Source organism: Phyllosticta citriasiana (genome assembly GCF_038021145.1).
Source record: "Phyllosticta citriasiana strain CBS 120426 chromosome Unknown IWZ02scaffold_3, whole genome shotgun sequence".
Classification (NCBI taxonomy): Eukaryota; Fungi; Ascomycota; class Dothideomycetes; order Botryosphaeriales; family Phyllostictaceae; genus Phyllosticta; species Phyllosticta citriasiana.
Genome location: NW_027117280.1, coordinates 840,868 through 862,911, shown reverse-complemented (window position 1 = coordinate 862,911; position 22,044 = coordinate 840,868). Strand labels below are relative to the sequence as shown.

The 22,044-nt window shown below is 55.4% G+C and overlaps 8 protein-coding genes across 8 annotated transcripts; 6 read left to right on the top strand and 2 right to left on the bottom strand.

Moving 5' to 3' along the window:
• The first annotated feature begins 80 nt into the window (after positions 1-80).
• On the top strand, positions 81-2,598 carry IWZ02DRAFT_178056 (putative MFS transporter). Its single transcript, XM_066762252.1, has 8 exons — positions 81-435; positions 538-809; positions 910-1,073; positions 1,126-1,155; positions 1,208-1,739; positions 1,792-1,876; positions 1,925-2,353; positions 2,572-2,598. Exons 1-7 carry the CDS (start codon positions 331-333, stop codon positions 2,249-2,251), a joined length of 1,515 nt encoding a protein of 504 aa, XP_066625150.1. The 5' UTR covers positions 81-330; the 3' UTR covers positions 2,252-2,353; positions 2,572-2,598.
• Positions 2,599-4,499: 1,901 nt separating this feature from the next.
• IWZ02DRAFT_178017 (uncharacterized protein) lies at positions 4,500-5,401 on the top strand. The gene has a single exon (XM_066762251.1). It carries the CDS (start codon positions 4,641-4,643, stop codon positions 5,304-5,306), a length of 666 nt encoding a protein of 221 aa, XP_066625149.1. The 5' UTR covers positions 4,500-4,640; the 3' UTR covers positions 5,307-5,401.
• Positions 5,402-5,496: 95 nt separating this feature from the next.
• On the top strand, positions 5,497-8,155 carry IWZ02DRAFT_514225 (leucine rich repeat protein; the record flags this gene model as incomplete). The annotated part of the gene is made up of 2 exons (XM_066770607.1): positions 5,497-5,529; positions 5,602-8,155. 2 exons carry the CDS (start codon positions 5,497-5,499, stop codon positions 7,966-7,968), a joined length of 2,400 nt encoding a protein of 799 aa, XP_066625148.1. The 3' UTR covers positions 7,969-8,155.
• Positions 8,156-8,163: 8 nt separating this feature from the next.
• On the top strand, positions 8,164-8,997 carry IWZ02DRAFT_178002 (uncharacterized protein). The gene has a single exon (XM_066762250.1). It carries the CDS (start codon positions 8,447-8,449, stop codon positions 8,942-8,944), a length of 498 nt encoding a protein of 165 aa, XP_066625147.1. The 5' UTR covers positions 8,164-8,446; the 3' UTR covers positions 8,945-8,997.
• A 1,189-nt stretch (positions 8,998-10,186) lies between these two features.
• Positions 10,187-11,359, top strand: IWZ02DRAFT_372309 (Metallo-dependent phosphatase-like protein; the record flags this gene model as incomplete). Its single annotated transcript, XM_066764620.1, has 4 exons — positions 10,187-10,363; positions 10,422-10,823; positions 10,913-11,212; positions 11,273-11,359. 4 exons carry the CDS (start codon positions 10,187-10,189, stop codon positions 11,357-11,359), a joined length of 966 nt encoding a protein of 321 aa, XP_066625146.1.
• A 2,501-nt stretch (positions 11,360-13,860) lies between these two features.
• On the bottom strand, positions 13,861-16,048 carry IWZ02DRAFT_372037 (uncharacterized protein; the record flags this gene model as incomplete). The annotated part of the gene is made up of 2 exons (XM_066764603.1): positions 13,861-15,480; positions 15,539-16,048. 2 exons carry the CDS (start codon positions 16,046-16,048, stop codon positions 13,861-13,863), a joined length of 2,130 nt encoding a protein of 709 aa, XP_066625145.1.
• A 153-nt stretch (positions 16,049-16,201) lies between these two features.
• On the bottom strand, positions 16,202-18,880 carry IWZ02DRAFT_444115 (uncharacterized protein). The gene is made up of 2 exons (XM_066767084.1): positions 18,299-18,880; positions 16,202-18,248 (listed from the first exon to the last, which is right to left on the bottom strand). Exons 1-2 carry the CDS (start codon positions 18,474-18,476, stop codon positions 16,540-16,542), a joined length of 1,887 nt encoding a protein of 628 aa, XP_066625144.1. The 5' UTR covers positions 18,477-18,880; the 3' UTR covers positions 16,202-16,539.
• Positions 18,881-18,970: 90 nt separating this feature from the next.
• IWZ02DRAFT_444114 (uncharacterized protein) lies at positions 18,971-21,633 on the top strand. Its single transcript, XM_066767083.1, has 2 exons — positions 18,971-19,509; positions 19,558-21,633. The coding sequence occupies exons 1-2, from the start codon at positions 19,146-19,148 to the stop codon at positions 21,483-21,485; spliced, it is 2,292 nt and encodes a 763-aa protein (XP_066625143.1). The 5' UTR covers positions 18,971-19,145; the 3' UTR covers positions 21,486-21,633.
• The last annotated feature ends 411 nt before the right edge of the window (positions 21,634-22,044 follow it).

Genomic DNA, 22,044 nt, shown 5'->3' with positions numbered 1-22,044 from the left:
GTGAGGGGCTACATACATACCTAGGTGCATACCGCACGGGCATACATACCTCTTGCATGCCTACCACTGCAGCGAGCGAGCAAGTGACCAAACCAGATCTCCAGCGCTGAGTTGACCTGGCCTACCTTCATCCATACCTGACTTTTGCTTTCGACGGTCCCAAGATCTATCTCGTCGGTATCTACTACCTACTTACTTACCCAGCTCGAGTGATTGTTGAGTCGGCTTCCTTGCTTCTCTGCCAGCCCGCCAGCCAGCCTACTAGGACCAACCGGAACCTACCTGCCTGCCTCTCTGCGCGACGTGGATTGATCTACTCCTTCGCCCCAGATGGACGAGAAGCACAAAAAGGGCGGCGTGACGGCGTCGATAGCGTCCAAAGCCAACAACTCGCACGTCGTCGAAGATGTCGAGGCAGGGAAGTGCGAGATCGAGGTACGTACCGTACACGCCTGCGCTTCCCGTCTCCCACCACCAAACCTCAACACAAGAGAACCCACCACTCCCACACAAACTGACAAGGAACAACACACACAGCCGGCACCGCCCATTTCGGCACTGCCCGCCGTGGTGCCGCACGCCGACTACAACGCACACAACAGCGCGGCCGACCGCGCGCTGCTGTGGCGGCAAGACGTGCGCCTCGTCCCGCTGACCAGCTTCTGCTACTTGCTCTGCTACCTGGACCGCTCCAACATCGGCAACGCCAAAGTGCTGAATGCCGACGCTGGCAACGACTTGCTGTCCGAGACGCGCATGGACAATTGGCAGTACACCATTGCGCTCATGGTGTTTTTGATTTCGTACACGTATGTCCGTCCGTTCGTCCGTTGCGTTTGGTTTGATGTCGTTGTTGTTTTTTTGAGCAGGGGACCGCTGACTTGTTCTTCGCGCTTGTGTTGGCTGTAGGATTTTTGAAGTGCCGTCGAATTACTTGCTCAAGAAGACGAGTCCGTCGCGGTGGATCGCCTTTCTCATGTTTTCGTGGGGCGCCATCACCATTGGTCTGGGAGGGGCGCAAAACTTCGCTGCTATTACTGCAGTGCGATTCCTGCTCGGGATCTTTGAAGCTGGTGAGCCGGAAACCTGGACGCTGCAGATGGTCAATGCTCATGGTTGTCGCAGGTCTGTTCCCAGGTCTGATTTACTACTTCAGTGAGTGATCCAATCTCCCTCTTTCTAACGGCTCGTCTGATTCCTCATGTAGCTTTCTGGTACCGCAGCGAGGAACGTAGTCTCCGCGCAGGGCTGATGATCGGCTCGGCGTCCTTGGCCGGAGCCTTTGGTGGCGCCATTGCGTACGGGGTCGGGCACATGAATGGCACCAGCGGGCTCTCGGCATGGCGGTGGCTGTTCATCCTCGAAGGAATACCATCGTGCCTTTCGGCCGTCCTCATCTACTTTTGCCTGCCAGACTACCCGGAGACGGCCCGCTGGCTATCTGACGCCGAGAAGGCGCTGGCGGCGGAGCGGCTGCGGCTCGATGGCAGCAAGGGGAGCGACGGCTCCTTGACGTGGAAGGACGCAAAGGATACGCTGACTGAGTGGCGGCTCTACGCCCATTACGCACTGTATTTTGGAATCAGCGCTCCGTTTAGTAGCTTGAGTCTCTTCACCCCGAGCATCACTGCTGGGCTGAACTACGCCGGGTTGCAGGCTCAGTTGATGACTGTCCCGCCGTATGCTGTTGCATATGTCGTGACTATTGCTGTTGCGTGGTCCGCGGATCATTTCAATGCGTAAGTTTGCTCGTGAGGAAGCCGAGAATGCTGCTGACAAGACACTGGGTAGACGTGCTCTCCACTCAGCCTGCGTTGCTACCATTGGGGCAGTCGGATTTCTGGCGTCTGCAGTCCTGCCCGCAGACGCTTATGTGGTTTGTCCGCCGTCAAATTTGGGTCCGGTCGCAGGCTAACTGCTTCAGCAACGCTATGGATGCCTCATTGTCGGCACCGTCGGTTCCTTTTCGTGCATCCCACCCCTCTTGGGCTGGCTCTCATCCAACATGTTCAACACAGCTGCGACTGGTCTAGCGATCGCCATGAATGTGTCCTTCGGGGCACCCGGTCAGATTACTGGCGTGTGGATTTACAAGGCCGACGAAAAGACCAGAGGCTACCCAACGGGCCACTGGGTCAACGCCGGGTTGCTTTTTTTCGTGGCGGTGGGTGGCTTGGGCCTAAGGTCCTACTACCGCATGCTAAACAGGCGGACACTGAAGGGCGGCGGGGACAGGCTATACGTGTACTGAAACAGTTTCGAGTTTCGTCAAGCGGCATCGAGGCAAGATTCCAGAAACCGAACAAGATTGCGGATCCAAAGCGTTTGGTGTTTCCGTCTGGACCGAACGGCGGTGCGTCTCTGTATTTTAGTCTTGCTGTTTTTGGTTGGCCTCACAGTGGCTGCCGATGGTCCGGGCACACCCTCGCAACCCACGACAACGGGCTTCTCCGCCACCTATTTCCCCTCCAAAAAAAAAAAAAAAATTAAAATAAATTAAAGCCACCTCAGCTCAACAACAACGCCCAAAGATTCTTTGATGATGACACTGACTATCGTGATGGCATGAAGAAAGAGTGTACCCGCGTATGCGTGGTGGATGACTCACATATCATCTGATCGGCCGGCACCGCAAGAGCCACGGCTTGTCACTTCTCACTGCGAAGATCACGCCTGAAAAGGCCGTGTGTTGAGGGTCCCGGGGGGGGGGGGGCGCATCGGACGCGGCTATCTTTCTCCAAAACATGATATGTACACCGCTTGTCGGCGGGGCAGTGCGGCGGCCCCATTTTTGAAGACTCGCAGTGGATGGCGAGTCGGTGTGGGTGGGTGGCATGGCCAGGTGGTGGCAGACGATAGGACAAGTGGTTGAAGTGTTTTGCCGCTCTGGAGGGGAAAAGTGGATATGGGGTCGTCGTTGTCGCTAGAGGCAACTGGAGTGCGAGTCGGGCGAGGGGCTACCGGATGCGGATGCGGGGCAGGGTGTCGGCGAGGGAGGATTGGTTGGAGAAGGGTGAAGATGATGGTTGGGAATGTCGATGGTTGCGCTCCCTGGCAGTTTTGGCGAAGAAGAGACGACGTCATTGATGAAGAAAATAGGTCTGTGTTGGGGGGGGGGCGTTGTGGAGATGGACTCGGGTAGAGCCGAGTCGCCCGTTTGGGGGGGATTGGTGAGATTTCCTGGCTGGACGGGCGTCCAACCACGACGCCTCGGAGCAAAAATAGGAGCTGCAAGATGATGAGACGAGTCCTTGGCGGACGATGGTCATTGATCAGACCTTGTCGTCGTCGTCAGCTGCGCGTAGGGAAGGTCGTCTGCACGCGCGCAAGCAAAAGCGATGCGATCGGGCCGAGAGACAGACGTGTTGCGCAATGCCATTGGACAGGTACCTACAGTAGTAGCAACCTAAGTGGCGACGGCGTGGGTGAGCAGCACAAATTTCAAATGGCCAGAGACGACATAGTCTGCACGTGGAGCAACGGGGCGGACAGCATGGTGGTGATGGCCAACGGCATTCCCGAGTCATTCGGCTTGGCTGAGGATAGGATGGGTGGCTTCGGTTTCGCCTTTCGGTCGTCGACGCAAGGGCCTGGCCTGTCCTGTGCTGTGCTGCATGTGTGCTGTGCTATGCGCGTGAGCCGTGGCGCGGGCTGACGGCCAGGCCAGGCCGGGATGTGCTGCCAACGTAAACAAAACAACATGGGATGAGGCTCCCTTGCGAGAACCATCGTCCCGGAACCCTCGAAACAGGGAGACGGGATCGCAATAAAGTCAAATTTTGGTGCTTGGTGCGAGTCGGTCGGTCAGGCTATGTAAGTCGCTCACCGCCTGCCCATCAACAAACACTGCCGTCTTGCATCCGTGCAGGGCTTCCCGCCTAGGCATGCACGCGCTGCAGCTGTGGATCTGATATGTACAAAGGGAGAAGCATCGCCGCCACCACGTCGCACAAGCTCTGCACCGCAGATGGCGACACGGCCAGAGGTCGGATGCTTGAAGATGCGGGCCACAGTCAATGGACCTGACTCTCTGTCGGAATTAAGAGATGAGCAGGAACGCTTCAAGGCCAAATTCGTTCGCATCATCGATCAGGCCAAGGGTGAACGTGATAGTCGTCGGGCCCAAGTCGGAATCACTATTTGGTACAGCACCAGGCCAGGCATCCGACATCAGGCCATGAGGATGGAGCGCAGTTGCCGCGACGCTCTTCACTTGTTGAAGATGAGGGCGACAATCAGACCGACCGACAGGGAAGGGCTGCGCATGACTAGGGAACGGCTGGGCAGAGGTGGTTGGACTTCAGGGTCCAAGCATCCACGGACCCCGGACATGGATGCAGCTGAAGGGTACATGTGACATGAGGCTTTCTTGTTCTTGCGTCGAACGGCAGAGAGATGGTGTTGTCGTTGTCGTCGCTGTATGTGATCTTGAAGAGAGAGAGAGAGAGAGAGAGAGAGAGAGAGAAGGAGAAAGAAAGCAACCATGGTGCCCGTCGTTGGACCCCGCTTTGCTGATTGGCTGCCGATAGCTGGTGGGCTGGTGGGCTGGTGGGCTGGTGGGCTGGCGGGCTGTTGCTCGGCGGCATCCTGAGGGAATCTCGCAATCTTGTCGGCGTTGATGTTCTCCTCCTCGAGGCTCCATGTCTGTCTGGCTGCTCCTAGGTTTTCCTTCGTTCCGTCATCCCACCCGTGCGTCGTACCCAGCCGCCCTGACCCTGGCCGCGGCACTGCCAACGTCCACTTTTGGCTACCCACCTTACGCCAGACAGTCCCCGTCACAAGCCTGCCAGTCCACCGACACCCTGACGCTTTCCCTTTTGCTTCCGCACTGCACTGCTTGCTCTGTTCTGTTCTACCAGCTCTGGTTCTTTCAATCCACTATACCACACACCACCACAACGCGCTGCGACCGGCCTGGCCCTGACTGCTCGTCCCACGCCGCTACAAAGCAAGCGTACCACAGCCGCGCACTGCTTCGAGGCGCCTGCAGTTTGCACTACACCACCATTCGCCATTGGATCCTCCCCACGCGTCCCCTGCGACACTCTCACCGGCTGCCGCCCTCGTCCACCACACTTTATCTGCCCTCGTCTGGCCCGTCCTCCGCCCACTGCCCACCGTCCGAGGGCCCCAAGCGACACTGGACACCGTACGTACTCTGCGTCTTCCCTTTTCCTACCTTTGCTCCGCATGTCGATCAGGAGATCCCAAAAAACCACCTGCACCAAGCGCGAGCTTGGGTCCCCACTGCAATTTTATGCACCTCTTTGCTTTGCCCTCGCCCTCCGCGTGCTTGTCCAACATGAGCCTCTCAACTGACAGCCCTTAGCACAATTCTGTCCCAGGCGCCTCACGAGCTCCGCCTCTCCCTCCCACCGCCGACTGCCTCTGATCTCCCGCTCGCTGCCCACCCCTCGAAGCCCCTGACGTACACAGCTTGCCGATATTTTCTTCTGATCCGCTGGTAAATGTATTAGACTTGCCAAACCATTCGACATGGACACTGAGGATGGAAACACGTTCATAAAGGTTTGTTTCTACCCTCTCGACCATTCCAGACACTAGAAACATGTCAGTCCTGCTAACTTCTTGGCCTTCCAGAACCTTGCACACTTCGTTCGCACTCACGAAAAGGCTCTGGCAAATGCCCTGCAATTGAGGAGGCAGTCCCTTAAAAATGGTGCCTCAACCACGTCCGCTGCTGGGCCGACTTCGCCCACCGCCACCTCTGCTTCGGCTTCGACCTTTGCCGCCGCCTTGTCGTTACCCTACCTCAACTTTGCCTCTCACAGCGTCAAGCCCGTGAAGCTTACGCTCACTCCACACCACCTGTTCTATCTGCTCTCGCGATTTGAGGAACTGGGCATCCCCGTTGGACCTATGAATGTCCGGCTAGAAAACATTCACTCTGATGCGTCCCCGACAAACTACGTTTCCTTCCTCAGCCAAGCGCAACGCAAGAAGAGCGGCATCTCTGACCGAGATTCGATCCACTCTGTCACAAGCATGCGCAGCGTAGTGTCTGGCATGTCCTCCCTGTGGGCAAGCTTCGGCCTCTCGTCCAACTCCGCCGCCAAGACGGAGAAGCAAAAGGCTGCCGTAAAAGAAGATTTGATCTACCTTTACTCGGCCTTCACCAAGATTCCTTGTCTTCGGCTAGCCCCGGACCACAAGGCTCGTCTCATTGCTGGCTACGAAGAGTTCCCCTTTGACACGGCGGTCCCGCTCTTCATCTTCAAGAACCTCAGCGCTCTGGAGATCATCGATGTCGATTTTCGCCAGTTTTACGGCTGGGACCGGCTGGCCGAGCAACTCCGAAGTCTCACCATCAAGCGTGGCGGCGTCGAGGAGCCTACAGATTTGCTAATCAACATTGTCCTCGATGATGCGGACAAGCGTCGGAGAAGATCCGCAAAAACCTCGCCCTTCCCAGTCTTTCCACCCCCTGGGTCAACCAGTCCAGGAAGCAAAAGTGCAGAGGTTGCACGCTCAGTCTTCACCCCGCCTTCCCCCACCATGTTTGACAGGCGAGCTTCCATAGCTGCGCCTCAAGCCTTGTCCATGGGTCGGCAAGAATCGACTGGATCCAGACGCACAAGGAGAAGAAGCATTTCCCCCACAAGGCCCAAGACAGCAAGGCATGGATCGTATGCGCATGCGCGTACAAGCACCCCCAACCTGCGACGTTCGTCCGGTAGCTCCGGATCCAGTGGTCGGTCCACGACCCCGCGAGGAAGCTCCTCGAATCTGTTGGCTCTCGGCGCTCTGGCTCCGAACAAGTGGCGTTTTCTCAAGCATCTCAGCTTGGCCGAGAATGGCCTGTCGACCATCTCGGCCGGCGCACTTGCACCTCTGGCCAACACTCTCCAATCCCTTGACTTGTCTTCGAACCTGTTCACCGAGATTCCAGACAGCTTGGCCACGCTGACATCACTGAGGGCTCTCAACCTCTCCCACTGCGTGATTGAGCTGCTTCACTCGCTGGCCCGGAACCCACTGCCTGCCATTACGACTTTGAACCTGCGTGCTAACCGCCTCGTCTCTCTCGCGGGCATTGAGCGCCTCCTCTCCCTCGAGCGGCTGGACCTCAGGGAGAATAGGCTCACTGACCCCGTGGAGATTGCCCGTCTGACCGGTATTCCCGAGATGCAAGAGATCTATGTCCAAAAGAACCCGTTCTGCAAAACTCACTCCAACTACCGCGTGACCATTTTCAACCTGTTTCGAAGTTACCCGGGCTACACCGAAGACATCATCATTGATTCGGCCCCACCGGGCTATAGTGAACGCAAGCAGCTTGTGGATCGTGTGCCCGAGAATGCGCCTCCCCCTGTCATTCAGCTGAAACCCATTGAGGACATCTTTGCGGAGACGGGTGCAACCCTAGTGCAGGCACCTCAGGTGCACGCCCCTGGTGAGGAGCGTCCCACCGCCGTCGAGGGCTCCCGCAAGGTGCACGGTGAGCGCGTGGTTGGGTCAATCAAGAAGCGAAGAGGGCCCAAGCGGAGGATCGTGGAGCTGTCTCAGACTGACGGCTCTGCCCACCAACGAACTGACTCGGCCATGATGTCTTCGCCGCAGGCTACAAACACTGCCCTTCCGATGGACGTCACGTACAGTGGGATTCCCGAGGTCCCTGCAAGCCGGACCACGACGGCGGTTGCAACGCCAACCCATCAGCTCCCCCAAATCGACACGCGAATCAGCTCGGGGCCGCTCGCGGCTGAGCTTGATTTCAGTTCCTTGGTTACCAAGGAACACGATGTTGGAAGCGATTTGTACAAGAAGAAGATTGAGGCTCTCAAGAACGACTTTGGCCAAAGCTGGCTGAATGCACTCAGCGACGAGACATGGGACAGCAAGACGAGCATTGCATACCAAGACGCGGTCAGTCCTACAATGAAGCCCACAATTTCAACCCGGACTGCCAGCCAGAGCATAGTATCTGGCGGCAGGACGCTTGGATGATGCAAAAGATCAAAAGTCGAGGTTGACGTTGGTTTTTGCCTGAAAAAGCATTACAAAAAAGGAGGATGGGTTGGGGACACACGGACACGGGATACCGGTCTTAACGACAGGCACGACTTTCCTCTCCACTTGTTGATTTTCACAGCGGTTTCTGAAGATGGTTTTTTTTTTTTTTTTTTTTGGGGGGGGGGGGGGGGGGTTGGAGCATGCAATGTCGGCGTTTTGATGCACTGAAAGGGAGGGAGGCTTTTCCAGATATCCACTTGTGTCTGATTGTATGCTTTGTTGTTTGTTTGCGCATTAGCATGAAGAGCCGAGAGGCTCACGGTTGCCTGTTTTTTTTTTCTTTCTTTTTTTTCCCCCTTTCTTTCCCCCTCGCGTATCCACTCTACGGCCCCTGTATTTTTATGGGAGAGGGTATTTTTACCCGCGTTGGAGATGGCTATCTGGACTTGATGCGCAAAGTATAGACGTGGAGATGACGGCGGCTTTTTCTCCCGTCTCTTTTGTCTTGGTTGGGACTGTCGATTCAAGGCGCGAGGGGCAAAGGAGCAACGAGATAGCGAATGCGACGATTGACCTGAGATTTTTTTTCCCAGCGATGCGAAGTGATGGGGCTCACGTGATGATGATTGGCTGCTGTGGACGAGTTGGAAGACGAGCCGGTGGCTGGCGTACGTGGCGTGCGTCAAGGCGCATCGTGGAGGGGCAGATGTTGTGCATGGCGTTTTGTACAGGAAGAGGCCAGACTGGTCGGTGGATAGGGCTGTGCGGGGCCATGAACAGGTGGAAAACTAAACATGGCGAGAGAGAGAGAGAGAGAGAGAGAGAGAGAGAGAGATGTCGAGCGAAGACGAGGGAAATAATTTGGATGGGATGGGATGGGATGGGATGGGATGGGCTTTGGCTTTGTTTTCTTTCAGGGACGAGACGTCGGGCGCCAACGACTGGAGGATGGATGGACACTTTTGACTGACCGGTGGATGATGGGCTTTTTTTTTTTTTGGAGAAACGAATGAGTTGTAGATACTGCACTCTAATTGATTTTCGTCCTGTTGTTGTCTGGCCCTGTCTGTCTGTCTGTCTGTCTGTCCTTCTGTCCTTCTGTCCTGTCCTGCCTGTCCTGTCCTGTCCGATTATCCTGTCCGCGCAGCACCCGCACCGGCACCAAGCACCAGCACCAGCACCAGCACCAGCACCACCCTCGCTCGCTCCACGCCTACCCACGCCCATCGCTTCCTCTCCTCCCTCTCCTCTTGTCTCCTCTCCTCTCCTCTCTTCTACCCTCCCCTCCGTCGCACCCTCTTGTCTGATCTCGACCAACTGCACTGCACTGCATTGCACTGCACTCTCCATTATATCCCGCGCATCCCTTGGCTCTGCTCTGCTGAAACGCATTCCTCGATTGCGACTCTGCCCGCTCTGCAATTTGCGGCCAGAGACCGTGCATTCCTGCCCGTTCCTAAACGAGAGAAGGCTCACTTCAAACTTCACGTCGACCGCCGCCCGCCTCCAACACCAACCAACTCATCAGCCTCACCACCCGACCGCGACACGACACTCACCGTCCTGCCCGCCTTTGCCATCCGCTCTCGACACCCTGCTTCGCGTCCTTGCGTGACGTGCACTCGACCTGCTGCAGCCGCGACCCACCTTGGCCGTGACCTGCCATACGCTCGACCGAGCTGCGCCCTCTGACTCTCTGGCCTCCTGTGCTGCTTGCTGACAACCCATCCTCTGCTCGCGACCGCCTCGAGAGCTCTTCGCATCGCCAACACACCTCGACTAACGCACCAAGCGCCTCGACCACAGTCGCGTGATTGCATACTCGCCGACGCGCGAACTTTCGAGGGGCTCAAGAGCCAAAACGCCACTACCCGACCCGAATTGATCTGAATCACCGCTAAAAGCATCGTTTGTCTGCCGGAGTCGGGGTTCCTAGGGTCACAGGCAAGTTTTTTCCTCGCTTTCATGGCCCATCCCATTTCCACCACCGCCCTCGACGCCCTCGACCTCGTCCTCTCCCCACGCCCACACGCTATCCCTCATCAGTCGCACAACCGCCACCCGCTCGCCCGCTGACAAACGCAGACCAGGGCTTCGCAACACCTTCATCTCCCCCGAGAAAGGCGCGTCATCAGCCTTAGCTGGGCGCCAGCTCTGCATTCTCTCTCCTTCCCTTTCTCAACCACGCGGCTGCCATCGCCAACGCCCGACCATGGCCGAACAAGAGGTGGATTTGGATTCCATCATAGACAGACTTTTGGAGGTGCGAGGGAGCCGGCCTGGCAAGCAGGTCCAGCTCCTCGAGACCGAGATCCGCTACTTGTGCACCAAGGCCCGTGAGATTTTCATCTCGCAGCCCATCCTCCTGGAGCTCGAGGCTCCAATTAAGGTACGTGTCCCACTCGCGGCTGACAACGCAAAAGGATCACCGCCGCTGACCGCCCCAGATTTGCGGCGATATCCACGGCCAGTACTACGATCTCTTGCGTCTTTTCGAGTACGGCGGATTCCCTCCCGAAGCCAACTACCTCTTCCTCGGCGACTACGTGGACCGTGGCAAGCAATCGCTCGAGACCATCTGCTTGCTCCTAGCCTACAAGATCAAGTACCCCGAGAACTTTTTCATTCTTCGCGGGAACCACGAATGCGCTTCCATCAACAGAATCTACGGCTTCTACGATGAGTGCAAGAGGAGGTACAACATCAAGCTGTGGAAGACCTTCACTGACTGCTTCAATTGCTTGCCAATTGCGGCAATCATTGATGAGAAGATTTTCACCATGCACGGCGGTCTGAGCCCCGACCTCAACTCGATGGAGCAGATCAGGCGCGTGATGAGACCGACCGATGTAAGCCCCGCCCTTGCAAAGTGTTGCCCGCGGGCTTGTGCGAACAAGGTGAAGGATGGTGGGCAGTGGACATTTGCTGACCATTGCAGATTCCCGACTGCGGTCTGCTCTGCGACCTGCTCTGGTCTGATCCTGACAAGGACATCACGGGCTGGAGCGAAAATGACAGAGGTGTCTCGTTCACGTTTGGCCCCGACGTCGTCTCGCGGTTCTTGCAGAAGCACGACATGGACCTCATCTGCCGCGCCCATCAAGTCGTCGAGGATGGCTACGAGTTCTTTTCCAAGCGTCAGCTGGTTACGCTCTTCAGCGCGCCCAACTACTGTGGCGAATTCGACAATGCGGGCGCCATGATGAGCGTCGACGAGTCCCTCCTCTGCTCGTTCCAGGTAAGCACGGTTTTGCGTCTCAGACCCACTGCCACAGTAGGCTAACCCCCCCGCGTCCAGATTCTGAAACCAGCCGAAAAGAAGCAAAAGTACGTCAGCAACATGGGCTCAGTCAAACCCGTTACTCCTCGCAGCAGCAAGAAGTAAAGAACAAGATGGTCTGTGAACGATTTACCGATGTTTTCCTTGCAGCAGGTTCGGCCGGAGATAGAGCGTCCTCCTTTCCGTCATGATCCACGCGACCCCGTCCGACGACCGAAGAAACCACGGCCTGTATCCATTATGAGCTTGCTTGTATCGCGAAGCACCTCCACCTCCTCCCACACCTGGCGAACAAAATCGATCCGAGAAATGTCACTTAGCGGTTTTTCCTCCCTCTCTTTCCCTCCTTCCTTCAGCAGTTAATTGAATCGGCTTCCATCGACCTCGAGACCAACGAGTTCCAAAGAACTATCGATTTTCACAGCACTAGACGGACGACAAACGCATGGCGTCTCCTCTCCCCACTCAACACCTTCGTCTTGGCTCCGCCGGCGTATACGAGACGAAAGATCGATACACGACGACGCGCACACATTTGCAGAGAGAGGGACAGAGGGACGTCTACAAAAAAAAAACTTCCAAGTGGAAAGAGAGAATGAGAGAGAGAAAGAGTTGAGCTTGACTGCCTTTGTTGCGCGGGTGCGGGCAAACTCGGGTTCTTCTTTTTTCTTCCTTTTTCTTCTTTGTTGTTGTTGTCGTTGGGATTGATAGCACAGCTGGGACAAATTCAAAGCGCGAGTCAATCAAAGCCGGGTAAACCTATAATTTTTCTCCTAGTTGTTACCACTACAAACGAACAGACACCTTGCAATGGGTGGAGGGAGGGGACGGCAGGGGAAAAGGGAAGGGTTTCCACATTGAATGCTGCTGCTGCTGCTGCTGCTGCCTGCCTGCCCGCCTGTCTGACTGCCTACTCGCCTTCTACCCAATAGATTTGATGGTTTTCCCCAGCCAGCTCCTCTTTTCCTGTCTATAACCGAAGACACAAGATACGGATTTTCCTCGTCGTCGTCATCGTCGTATCTTGTCTTTGTCCCCTAGCTCCTGTCCGCGCATCTCTCCCTGGCCTGATTGCGTATCGCTGCTGCTGTGCTATCTCTCCGTCTCTACCCCCCTGTTCCTCCCTCCTTTTCTTCTTATATTACTACTACTACTACTACTGCTGTTGCTGCTGCTGGAGGAGGAGGAGGAGGAGGAGGAGGAGGAGGAGGACATGGTGGTGGTGGTGGTGGTGGTGGTGGTGGTGGTGGTCTCTCATCTCGTCTCATCTGCTTAGTACCTCCTGCACGGTCGCCAAACCAACATTTATTTCCCGCTGAATCGATGGATATTCAGGTCGTCAAGTCGGAGGAAGAGCGAGCAGAGTACTCGGCGTCTCCTCTCCTCTCCTTCCCTTCCCTTCCCTTCCCTTTCTTCTTCTTTTCCCGTTTGCTCGTTTTTCTCGTTTTTCTCGTTCGAAGTGGGTCAGGCTGGGCTAGGCTTGGGCTTGGGCTTGGGTTGGCTGGCTGGCTGGCTGTTTGGTTGGTTGGTTGGTTGGTTGGGCTGGCTAGTTGAACAACGGTTTGATTTTGTTTGACTTTGCTTCGGTCGGTTGGTCAGTTGGTCGGTTGGTCGGCCATGGATGGATGGATGGATTTCTTTCCCCCCTCTTTTCGTGTTCGTCTTCGTTTTGCCGTGCCGTGCCGCGCTTGGATGGAATGGGTGGATGGGTGAGTGGGTGATTGGGTGGGTATGGATATGGATATGGATATGGATGGGTATGGGTACGGGTATGGGTACGGGCATGGGTACAGCGAATAGTGGGGATAGGCATGGGCGCTTGTCCCTCTATTTACTCATTACATGCATGGACTTACTTGGTTGGTGATCTGAATGCATGGTGTGGAGATGTGGAGACGTTGAGTCCTTCTGTCCGCTCAGTCAAATGACATGGTGGGTTTGAATGGTTCCACTAGGTGCGTCACGTTGAGGGAGCAACGAAATGTTCCTTTGGGCCCCACCTCTCTGCCTGACACGTTGTCTGCCCTTCAAGTCCTCCTCTTATTCTTCTTCCTTCATCTCGCTAGAAGGTGTGGCAGTGATTCAGGCAGAAGATACTCTGAAAACACAATTCCTCATTTCCCCACCAACAAAAGACGACCCACGTCACGCACGAACCAAGGCAGTGAGTGGATGAAGCAAAAAACAAAAAAGAAAAAGAAGAAAAAGAAAAAAAAAAAGTCAGATCGATACAGTGAGCCCGACTAGATATAGACAGCCTACACCATTCAAGTCCATAAAGTTCATCCCATCCCATCCCATCTCGTTCCGTCCTCCGAAGGAGTAAATGCCAAAACCGATCCCGTTGTAAAAACCCCCATTCCATGACCATTGTTCCAGAGTCCATCCTCACACCAGTCGAAGAGAACCCAAACGGCGCCCTAGAGAAGAGAACAAAACACCGCCGTTGTAGCCGTACAGGAACGCCGCCGCCGCCGCCGCCGCCGCCTCCGGGGATGCATGCCGTTATCCGAATACAGGAACCCTTTTTTTCAACATCTTCTATGCTTCCTTGCTTGCCCGCTGTACAACTCCGATCCGTACCATGAGCGAAAGAGCAAGCTCGCTCACTGCTCACCGCCAGCACTCCGTCCACCCATGCCCATGCGCTCAATGTTGCTCAGCAAGTTGCTGCGACGCGGCGGGCCCGCACCCGCAAGACCCATACCACCCGCACGGCCAGCTGCTCCACCAGGTGTGCGCAGACGGCTCTCAAAGTTGCCAGCAGCGCCCGCCCCGGTCGACGGCCTAGCCAACCCGCTCGGCCGCGGCGGCGCCGCCATGGCACCCGCCGGCGTCATCGACTGCGGCGGCACGCAAGGACTCGGCATGACCGAAGACGCGCCAGTGACGCTTCTTCTGAATTCCTCGGCTGCGCTGCGCTGCATCTGCGGCGTTGCCGCTTCGTCAGACTGCAGCGCGAGCATCTCGTCGACGGCCGCCACCAGGTCGCCCTTCTCTTGGCGCTCCGTCTGCAGCTCGGAGAGGAGCTGCGAGCGCTCGGCACGGAGGGCTTCGAGTTCGCCCGCCAGCGCGGCGAGACGCGTCTTCTGAGCGGAGAGTTCGGCCTTTTGCTCGTTCAGGCGCGCGAGGTCGACTGCAGATGATGCAAGAGTGGGTGGAACGGGAGTCCCAGACGCAGACGACGACGACGATGGACGAGCGTTTGTTGACGATTCGAGTGTTGCGATTTTGGAGCTTAGATCTGCAACCTGCTTGCTGAGCTCGGCGTGCTTCTTTTCGGCTTTGGCTTCGTAAGACTTTTTGAGGGCGGCGACCTTGGTTTCGTGTTTCTTTTTGTAGACTGCATGCAGTTCACGGCAAAGCGTTGCAATCTTTTCGTCGATTTGCTTTTGAACCTCCTCCGCGGTGTAGCGCGGGCCTGTGGCGCCCGATTCGGCAGTTGTCATGATGCTCTGATCGACGACCCTGCCCTCAGCTTCCAAAGCGCGGGTTTCATGCTCCGATGCGCGTGCTTCTGCTTCGTCTGCTCTACGTTCGCTGTCGTCGAGACGCTTGAGTAGCTGCTCGCGCTCCTTCTCGTGGTTGATCACCTCCTCGCGAATGCTGCGAAGCACTTCCTCCACCTCAATTCCGCGCTTCTCCCAGCCGTCCTTCTCCCGTTCAGCGTGCTCGCGTGCGTTGCACTCTTCGCGCACTCGTTCTTGCGCCTCGCCCACGCGGCGCTCAGCGTCGGCCACTGCGCGCTTCAGGCTCTCAACTTCCGCAGCGCGTCCCGACAATGTCGCCGTAAGCGACGAGATTTGCGACTGATATTGTGACTTCATTGACTCCAACTCGCGGACAGTAATTGTGGGAACAGATTTCGGGGTCGGCATTGGAGGCAGCTCGAAGTCGAGCAGGTTGAGGAGATTGTTGTTGCGCGATGGGGTTGAGGGCTGAGCACTGGGCTTTTGTGGCGACCTGCGATTCTGCAAGAACTCGCGCAGATTGTGGTCTCCGCCCTTTGATGGGGATTGGCGCCGCATGGGAGATCGGTTGACGTTGCCCGAGAGAGAGTCCATTTGCTGGGTAAAGTCGATCAAGAGGTTGGTAGTGTCTGCTTCTCTGTCAATCAAAGAAGGCGACTTGTGGCGGCGAGGAGTTGGAGAGGGAGATCTGTCGTATCCGTTGTAATCACGCTTGCGGGCAGTACCTGGGGTAGTCATTCTGCGAGGCGTACATGTCTGTTCAAGTCAGCACATTGTAAATGGCGGGCTTCCGACAGCGCCATTGCAAACTCACACTCTGCCTTCCAGGCGTACGCTGGCCGAGCTTTGCAAACATTGTCATGTCTGTGTTCGGGACCTCTGAGAAGGTGCTGAAGCATGTATCATCCACATCATGTTCGTCTTCCTCCCTGTCCGGCGCAGCAACGGTGGGCTGGTAGAACGAGATATCCACCAATGTGTTCAATTTTTCCGCCTCCATCGCATCGGTGGCAACTGTCAAACCTTCGTTGTCGCGAAGCGTGCGTTCGGAGGGCGCGGTTGGCGTAGAGCACGCCTCGCTGACCAGAGAAGCTTTTCTCGGTGTGCACACGCTGTTGACGCGCGACCTCGAGGTTTTCAACGGCGAGAGGGTGGGTTTGGGCGAGCTCTGCGCAGGCTGGTCGTCGAGAGTTGGCTTCTTTTCCTCCAATTGCTCTGCCGAAGTTTTTCTTGCCTCAGGAGGTACATTCTCCTGATAATCTAGAGATATAAATGGAGAGCTCGGCGCATCTGTGTAGCAGCTAGCCTCGGCGCTTCCTTCCATGTTTACAAGTGGTGATTTTGGCGAGGGGCGAGAGTTGGTGCTCAAGTTGAATTTGCGGGCGGTTGAGGGAGTTCTTTGATTGATAGAGCCAGATGGCACAGGTGACAATGGTTTGGACATGATGCGATCTTGTGGAACCAAATCGTCAAGTCGCACTTGCAGAAGAGCTTGGTTTGTTGTTGTGTCTACGGCAACCGTTACCGCGAGCATAAACAACCGGGCTTAACTTTTTCCGCCAGCGACGCGTTAGACCAGAAAAAGCAAAATGACATCACCAAAATTCTTCGCCCAGGCAACGAGCTTTCCCTTCATTGTTTACAAAGACCACACAGAAATGAGACTTCGACTGGAGGCTCAGTATGCATCACTATTATTTAGGGCATTAACAACTACATACTCACCTACTGAGCCACAACCCAATTCGACTTGTCAACGGAATCATCCCCCCTTGTTTGCTCCTTGAAAAGTCAACGCCTTGGTAAATCTCGTCATCAACAGCAGACTCGACGGATGTCCCAAGCATTCCATTCGCGCTCCCAAGTTGTGAAGTCGCTTTCGCGAGTTGCCCAGTCGCCTTCCCAAATTGTCCATTCGCTTTCGCCACTTGTCGAGTCGATTTCAACAAATGTCCAGCTGCTTTCATGCTCAGTTCCCTCCGTCTCATCATCATTTACGGCTCCCATCGCTGAAGGAACAGGGCTTTCCTGTGCGACGACGCTCGCTTGATTGTTGAGACGCTGTTCTTGGTGAGAGGCCGAAAGAACAGAGCGTTCCTCGGCGACGTCGCTTTCTCCAGTTGTCGAGTCGCTTTCAACATTGATCCAGTCGCTTCCATGCTCAGATCCCTCCGTCCCATCACCTTTTTCGGATTGCCTTGCTGCAGATACAGAGTTTTCTCCGACGATGGCACTCGCTTGATCGTGGAGACGCTGTTCTTGGTGGGCTGCTGAAGGAACAGGGCGTTCGCTGGCGACGTTGCTTGCGTGGTCGCCAAGGTCTTCATCGTTTTGGTCGCTGACAGTTCTCTGCGGACCAGTGTCCAAGCCCAACATCCGGCATACACTTTCGGCGTGTGTACCAAGGTCCGATTGATCGCATCTCGGCAATCCAGGAGAATGTGGTGGTGGCGTAGGCTGCTCCATATTCGGCACCGATGCTCCCAATCCTGGAAGTGGATTTTCATCTAACTGGCTCAGTTGGATTTCCGCGGGCCTCAGTGTGCAAGGCCCCCGATGGAGATGTCCACATTTTTCACGTGGAAGAAGGCGACAGCGTGAAGTATCACAATACACATCGTGTAGAGTTCGGATTCCGGTCAACTGGTCGTACGAGTTGTAGATGTTTGCGCACGCGGACCAGGCTTGGCAGACATACAGAATTGGTGGGGGCAGGCTCCTGAACTTCCTAAGCTTCGTAACGGGTGGTCCAATAGGACGAGGTAGTGGGATAGACTTGACATCGTTGTAGTCAGGCTCAGAGTCAGCAACCAATTGAGCGAGCTTAGGGGGTTGTTCCTGCTCAGAAACGTTGTCGCTCATTTTGACTGCGCTGGAAGTGTCTAGTGTCGTTTGAGTTGTCGTAGAGGGAAGAGTAAAGACAGTCGAGGGTACTTCTAGCTCAGCAGGGTTTGTTGGTTGAGAAAATTGGACAACGGGACTGTGGCGGTCGGTGTCTGTCTGGAAAGAAAAGTTTCGACAAGCAAAGACAGGATTGGGCAAGCCTTTATACCCCAATGAGGACGACTGTTCCAGATTACCCAACTCGAAGGTTTGTTGGTGGTTGGAACTGGTATTCGGACGGAGCGCTTCTTGGGGTGATGCAATAGTTGCAACAGAGCCATCCGGTACTGGTCCAAACCTGAATCCATGTAGCTGTCCCACGGGTCCCCCCTTCGCTACCGTGTCATCGTCCAAATCCAATACTGATGACTCGACTGGTTTTGATAGCGCGATCTCCTTCGGCTGAACTACCACTCTGTTGAGACTTTGTTGCGTGGCTTTATGCGGGCAGCGACAAGACCCAACTTGGCCTTGATGAGTCCCTTCTTGGACGACAGACCCTGTTTTGCAGTGAACTTTTTGATTTTGGATTTGATTTTCGCCCTCTTCACACCGCGCGTCTTCGCATCTACTTTTGCTGTTGGGACGCGAATCGCAGGACTCATTAGGCCCGATCTGATCTAGTAGACTGAATTTGTTTTCTCGGAAGCATATCAGCAGCTGTGGGCTTCTAGAGATCGACTCCAGCTACCTCTGCGTTTCGCTATATCAAGGTCCGGGGCAAAGCGGAAAGGCTCCGCTGACAGGTCGAGAAGGTTGTGGTTTTGAGAGGTTGCCCCTTCACCGCTGAGGTTACTCGGGAAAGTCGCGAGTGATTTGGTATTGCTTCTGTGCCTTCTTCTGTTCCTCTTGTCGGAAAATCGTGGCATGCTTTGGAATGAATGAATGGATGGGTGATGCAATTACGACGTACGAGTAGACATAGGGACAAGGAAGCGTAGGTAAAAGATGTAGAAGGATCAGCGCAAAAGGGAATAGGAGATCGATTCAGACTATGTCGGCATGAATACTGGAGAAATCTGATGACACAACAGGAAAGCTCGAAGTACATGGACCTACCTACCATTGGAGATGTCGCTGATCATTGTGCATACCATGGTTCATGGACGCAACTTCCATGGTGACGTACCAAGTAAAGACTCATGGCGCCCAACATAACCAACAAATATTGCAAGCGCCCAACAAAGTTGAGTATTTTATATGGAGAGGCATTTCAGACATTGATGGTGACTCTCATGGTCGAGGTGGCAGTTGTCGTTGTCGTTGTAAGAGGTAGCGCAGCGGCCAAGACCAGTCGTGACGGAGCTCCAGGTCCCCACACCAGGAACCTGCCGTTCTCTCTCCGACATTTCTCACGCTCCAACAAACGCTCCACCACCTCGCCCAAGCCCAAGCCCACCGCCGTCTCGCCCCCCTTCGCTCTCAAGGCGCTCCAGGATAATTGCTCAGCGTTCCAGTCACTCAATTACTCCTGGAGACGCTGCCTGCATCGCTCGCACCTTTCCGCCTCACCGTTCCGTTTGCTACTGTCTTCCGCAATGGCGCCTCCAGCTGCAGACTCAGCTCGTTCGACGCGCGCAAAGTCCAACACGCCTGCACCTGTCTCTCGCATCATACCTGCAATCCCTTTACCTTTGGCTCGATCTTCCAAGCAGAAGAAACCGTACCCTCCGCACCAGCCAAGGCCTGACAATCCGGCCGCCGAAGATCCTGTCGCGAATCGCAAGAACACAACCGACCATGGTGAGGAACGCGACGAGAACAAGACGCTCACCCACACTCAACTGACCAATGAGCTGGCGCCTTCTTCTGATGAAGGAAATGGTGGAAGTGAGCGGAGCTCTTCCTCTCGGTCGGTTCCCGCCCAGTCGCATTACAACTTCGAGCTTGGTCATGCCACAGGTTTGTTGCTAGCCGCTTTGCAAAGTTCCCATGCTAATTGGCTGGCAGAGAGCAACCCTCCTTCAGAAGACCGTCAAATGGGCCCGGATGAGACTCAGGAGCAATACCCAACGAGTATCCCCGACCGGCTTCCCAAAACCAATGCCAGTCGGCCTCAGCGCCCGACTTTTGAGCTTCCCCCTCCATTCTACCCCTCTACGGACCGTTCGACTCCGACTTCTGCGAGCTCAGCGACTTTTACTCGTCCACAGCCTCTTGCCAGTCACATACCATTGCACCATCCCAGACCTGGCAACAGCAGCATAGTCTTTGGTGGTCACCCTGAGTCTTCTAGCGCATCTCCAGTTCCCACTGTGACAAATGGCACCATGGCATATCCTCCGCCTCCCCCGGGCTTCATGGGCTCGCAGTTTGTGCCGCCCATGGCATTTTCCGGACACGCCCACACCTTCTCTGAGCCAAACGCGCAGATCATGTACCCATCAATGACTACTGCGCCTCAGGGCAGCTTTGGGCCTGGAAGAGACCAGCAACTGCCTGCGCCCTTCAGACCTGGACAGCCATGGCACAGCGTCAACGGCCACGGCCGACTGGGCAGCCTTGAACCATTCTCGCCCCAACTCGTACAAACGCGCCCCAACGGAGGCCAGCCATTTTCAAGATCCGCATCCCAGGCTTCTTCGCCGAGGGTATTGGCAATGGACGACGTGGCTGATCCAGCCGTCGTAGATGACCTCGGTCGCAAGCGTTTCCTTCCAATGACAAACGGCGTGAACCCGCGTAAATTTACCGCGCCTCCATTCCAGCCGTTGCCTCATACCCACGAGGTAGAATTTCACTTGAGAGACTACCTTCGTGCTCGATTCGGTGGCCGAGAATATGCCGACCTTGTTCTCAAGCTTCGTCAAGGCGAAAGCGGTAACCTTATTCTCGTCTTTCCAGTCCATAGCCTGCTTCTTGGCCGTAATCGCAGGCTGGCATCACTGATGGCATCGTCGGATCTGACGCGGTACGAAGGGGGTCTTCGCGTGCTTGACATATTTGTCGAAGACCGCTTCTTTGATGGTCCAATTTTCGCAGAAGCCCTCCGATACCTGTACAGCGAGGACCTACTTCTCGTGCAGAACTTTCTCCAGGGATTGTCACCATTTACGGGTCCTTCGGACGTTCATGAGTTTGGTTCTCCACCTCAGCGCATGAAGCATGCCCTGGCGTATGTGGCTGCTGGCCATTTCCTGCAGGTCCCCAACATCGTTGCCCGCGGATTTGAAATAGCCACGGCCCTCCTCCGCTGGGACACACTCGAAGTTGCGATTCCATTCGCGCTCGATGGCGGGCTGGATGCCACCTGGCGGGTGGAGGACAGTCTGGAAGACCGAGCGAGCCCATCGTCTAGCGACGATGCCTTCTCCAAGTTTGAGACCGACTCTACTCCAACTTATGGTTCTTTCAGTACGCAATTCTTGCATGCCATCAATGGTTTTATCGTTCAAAACTTCCCCACGGATTTCGAGCTCGATACCACAGCTGTTCACCTCCACGATCTCCCGCGGCTGCCATGGGACGACGTTCGACCTGCTAGCCGGGATCCCCGACTTTCCCAAATCCAGTTTGGTCAGGTACCTGTCGATGCAACAGCGGGACCTACTCGACACATCACAACATTGCTGTCTGGGATTCTCTTGTCTCTTCCATTTCCCGTGCTCAGAGCCCTAGTTCAAGACTTTGCTCTGTGCAGTCGCCTCGGCCAGCCTAGGTTCAGCCACATCATGCAATCCGCCGTGGACGAACGCGAATCCAGACGCAGGAAGGCGCTGAGCCAGGTTGGAGGCGAGAGGAGCGATGCGACAAAGCAAAATCTACTTTGGTCGGAACGCCTAGAGTCTTCCCTACAGCATCCTTCGGGCCTTCGTCTCATTCGTTCGCGCCAGGGTATCGACACTCCTGCTTCAACCAATTCGAACAAAAGTTCTTAGCTTAGCCGAACCGTCTGCTAATACGAACTTGAACGATCTCCTGTTTCGATATCAGTCTCTCCAAAAAGAAGAAAAACGCATAGTGGCATTTGCATAGCGAGCGAACCGGGCGTACAGGGTGAGCCTTTTTTTTTTTTTTTTTTTTTTTCTCCTTTCATTTCATCGTTGTTGGCTTTCAACCCCCGGTTTAGTGGCTTGGTGAAAGGACCCAATGAGGGACTGTCTCTTCAGCTGGACTTTTTTTTCCTCCTCGGCGAATTCCATGGCAGGTCGAGATTAATTCGTTTCCTCGTTGTTCCCTTCTTCTTGTTCTTTTTGTCTCTGGGAGTAATGGGGCTATATCGTTTCTCAGCAACTCGTCCGATCAGATGAGTAGTGAAAACGGACGGCAATCTGGGGATAGCAGCTGGACGATGATGCGGGAGGTGGCTGGGCATTTTCTTCGTGTAGTGTATTGGATCAAACGACCCAGGCTAGCTGAAAGGAAGGAATGAAGCTACGCAGGAAAATTCTTTGGCCTGCTGGCTGGCTGGGGCGCCAACAGGCTTTTTCTTTTAGG

What these genes read in the sequence shown, in the direction of transcription:
- IWZ02DRAFT_444114 (XM_066767083.1), top strand. Translation starts at nt 19,146, where the DNA reads ATGGCGCCTCCAGCTGCAGACTCAGCTCGTTCGACGCGCGCAAAGTCC. An exon ending in CGAGCTTGGTCATGCCACAG is followed by an intron (nt 19,510 to 19,557) that starts GTTTGTTGCTAG and finishes ATTGGCTGGCAG; the next exon opens with AGAGCAACCCTCCTTCAGAA.
- IWZ02DRAFT_178056 (XM_066762252.1), top strand. Translation starts at nt 331, where the DNA reads ATGGACGAGAAGCACAAAAAGGGCGGCGTGACGGCGTCGATAGCGTCC. An exon ending in GCTCGGGATCTTTGAAGCTG is followed by an intron (nt 1,074 to 1,125) that starts GTGAGCCGGAAA and finishes TGGTTGTCGCAG; the next exon opens with GTCTGTTCCCAGGTCTGATT. An exon ending in TCCGCGGATCATTTCAATGC is followed by an intron (nt 1,740 to 1,791) that starts GTAAGTTTGCTC and finishes GACACTGGGTAG; the next exon opens with ACGTGCTCTCCACTCAGCCT.
- IWZ02DRAFT_178017 (XM_066762251.1), top strand. Translation starts at nt 4,641, where the DNA reads ATGTCTGTCTGGCTGCTCCTAGGTTTTCCTTCGTTCCGTCATCCCACC.
- IWZ02DRAFT_178002 (XM_066762250.1), top strand. Translation starts at nt 8,447, where the DNA reads ATGACGGCGGCTTTTTCTCCCGTCTCTTTTGTCTTGGTTGGGACTGTC.
- IWZ02DRAFT_444115 (XM_066767084.1), bottom strand. Translation starts at nt 18,476, where the DNA reads ATGCCACGATTTTCCGACAAGAGGAACAGAAGAAGGCACAGAAGCAAT. An exon ending in TGATATAGCGAAACGCAGAG is followed by an intron (nt 18,249 to 18,298) that starts GTAGCTGGAGTC and finishes TATGCTTCCGAG; the next exon opens with AAAACAAATTCAGTCTACTA.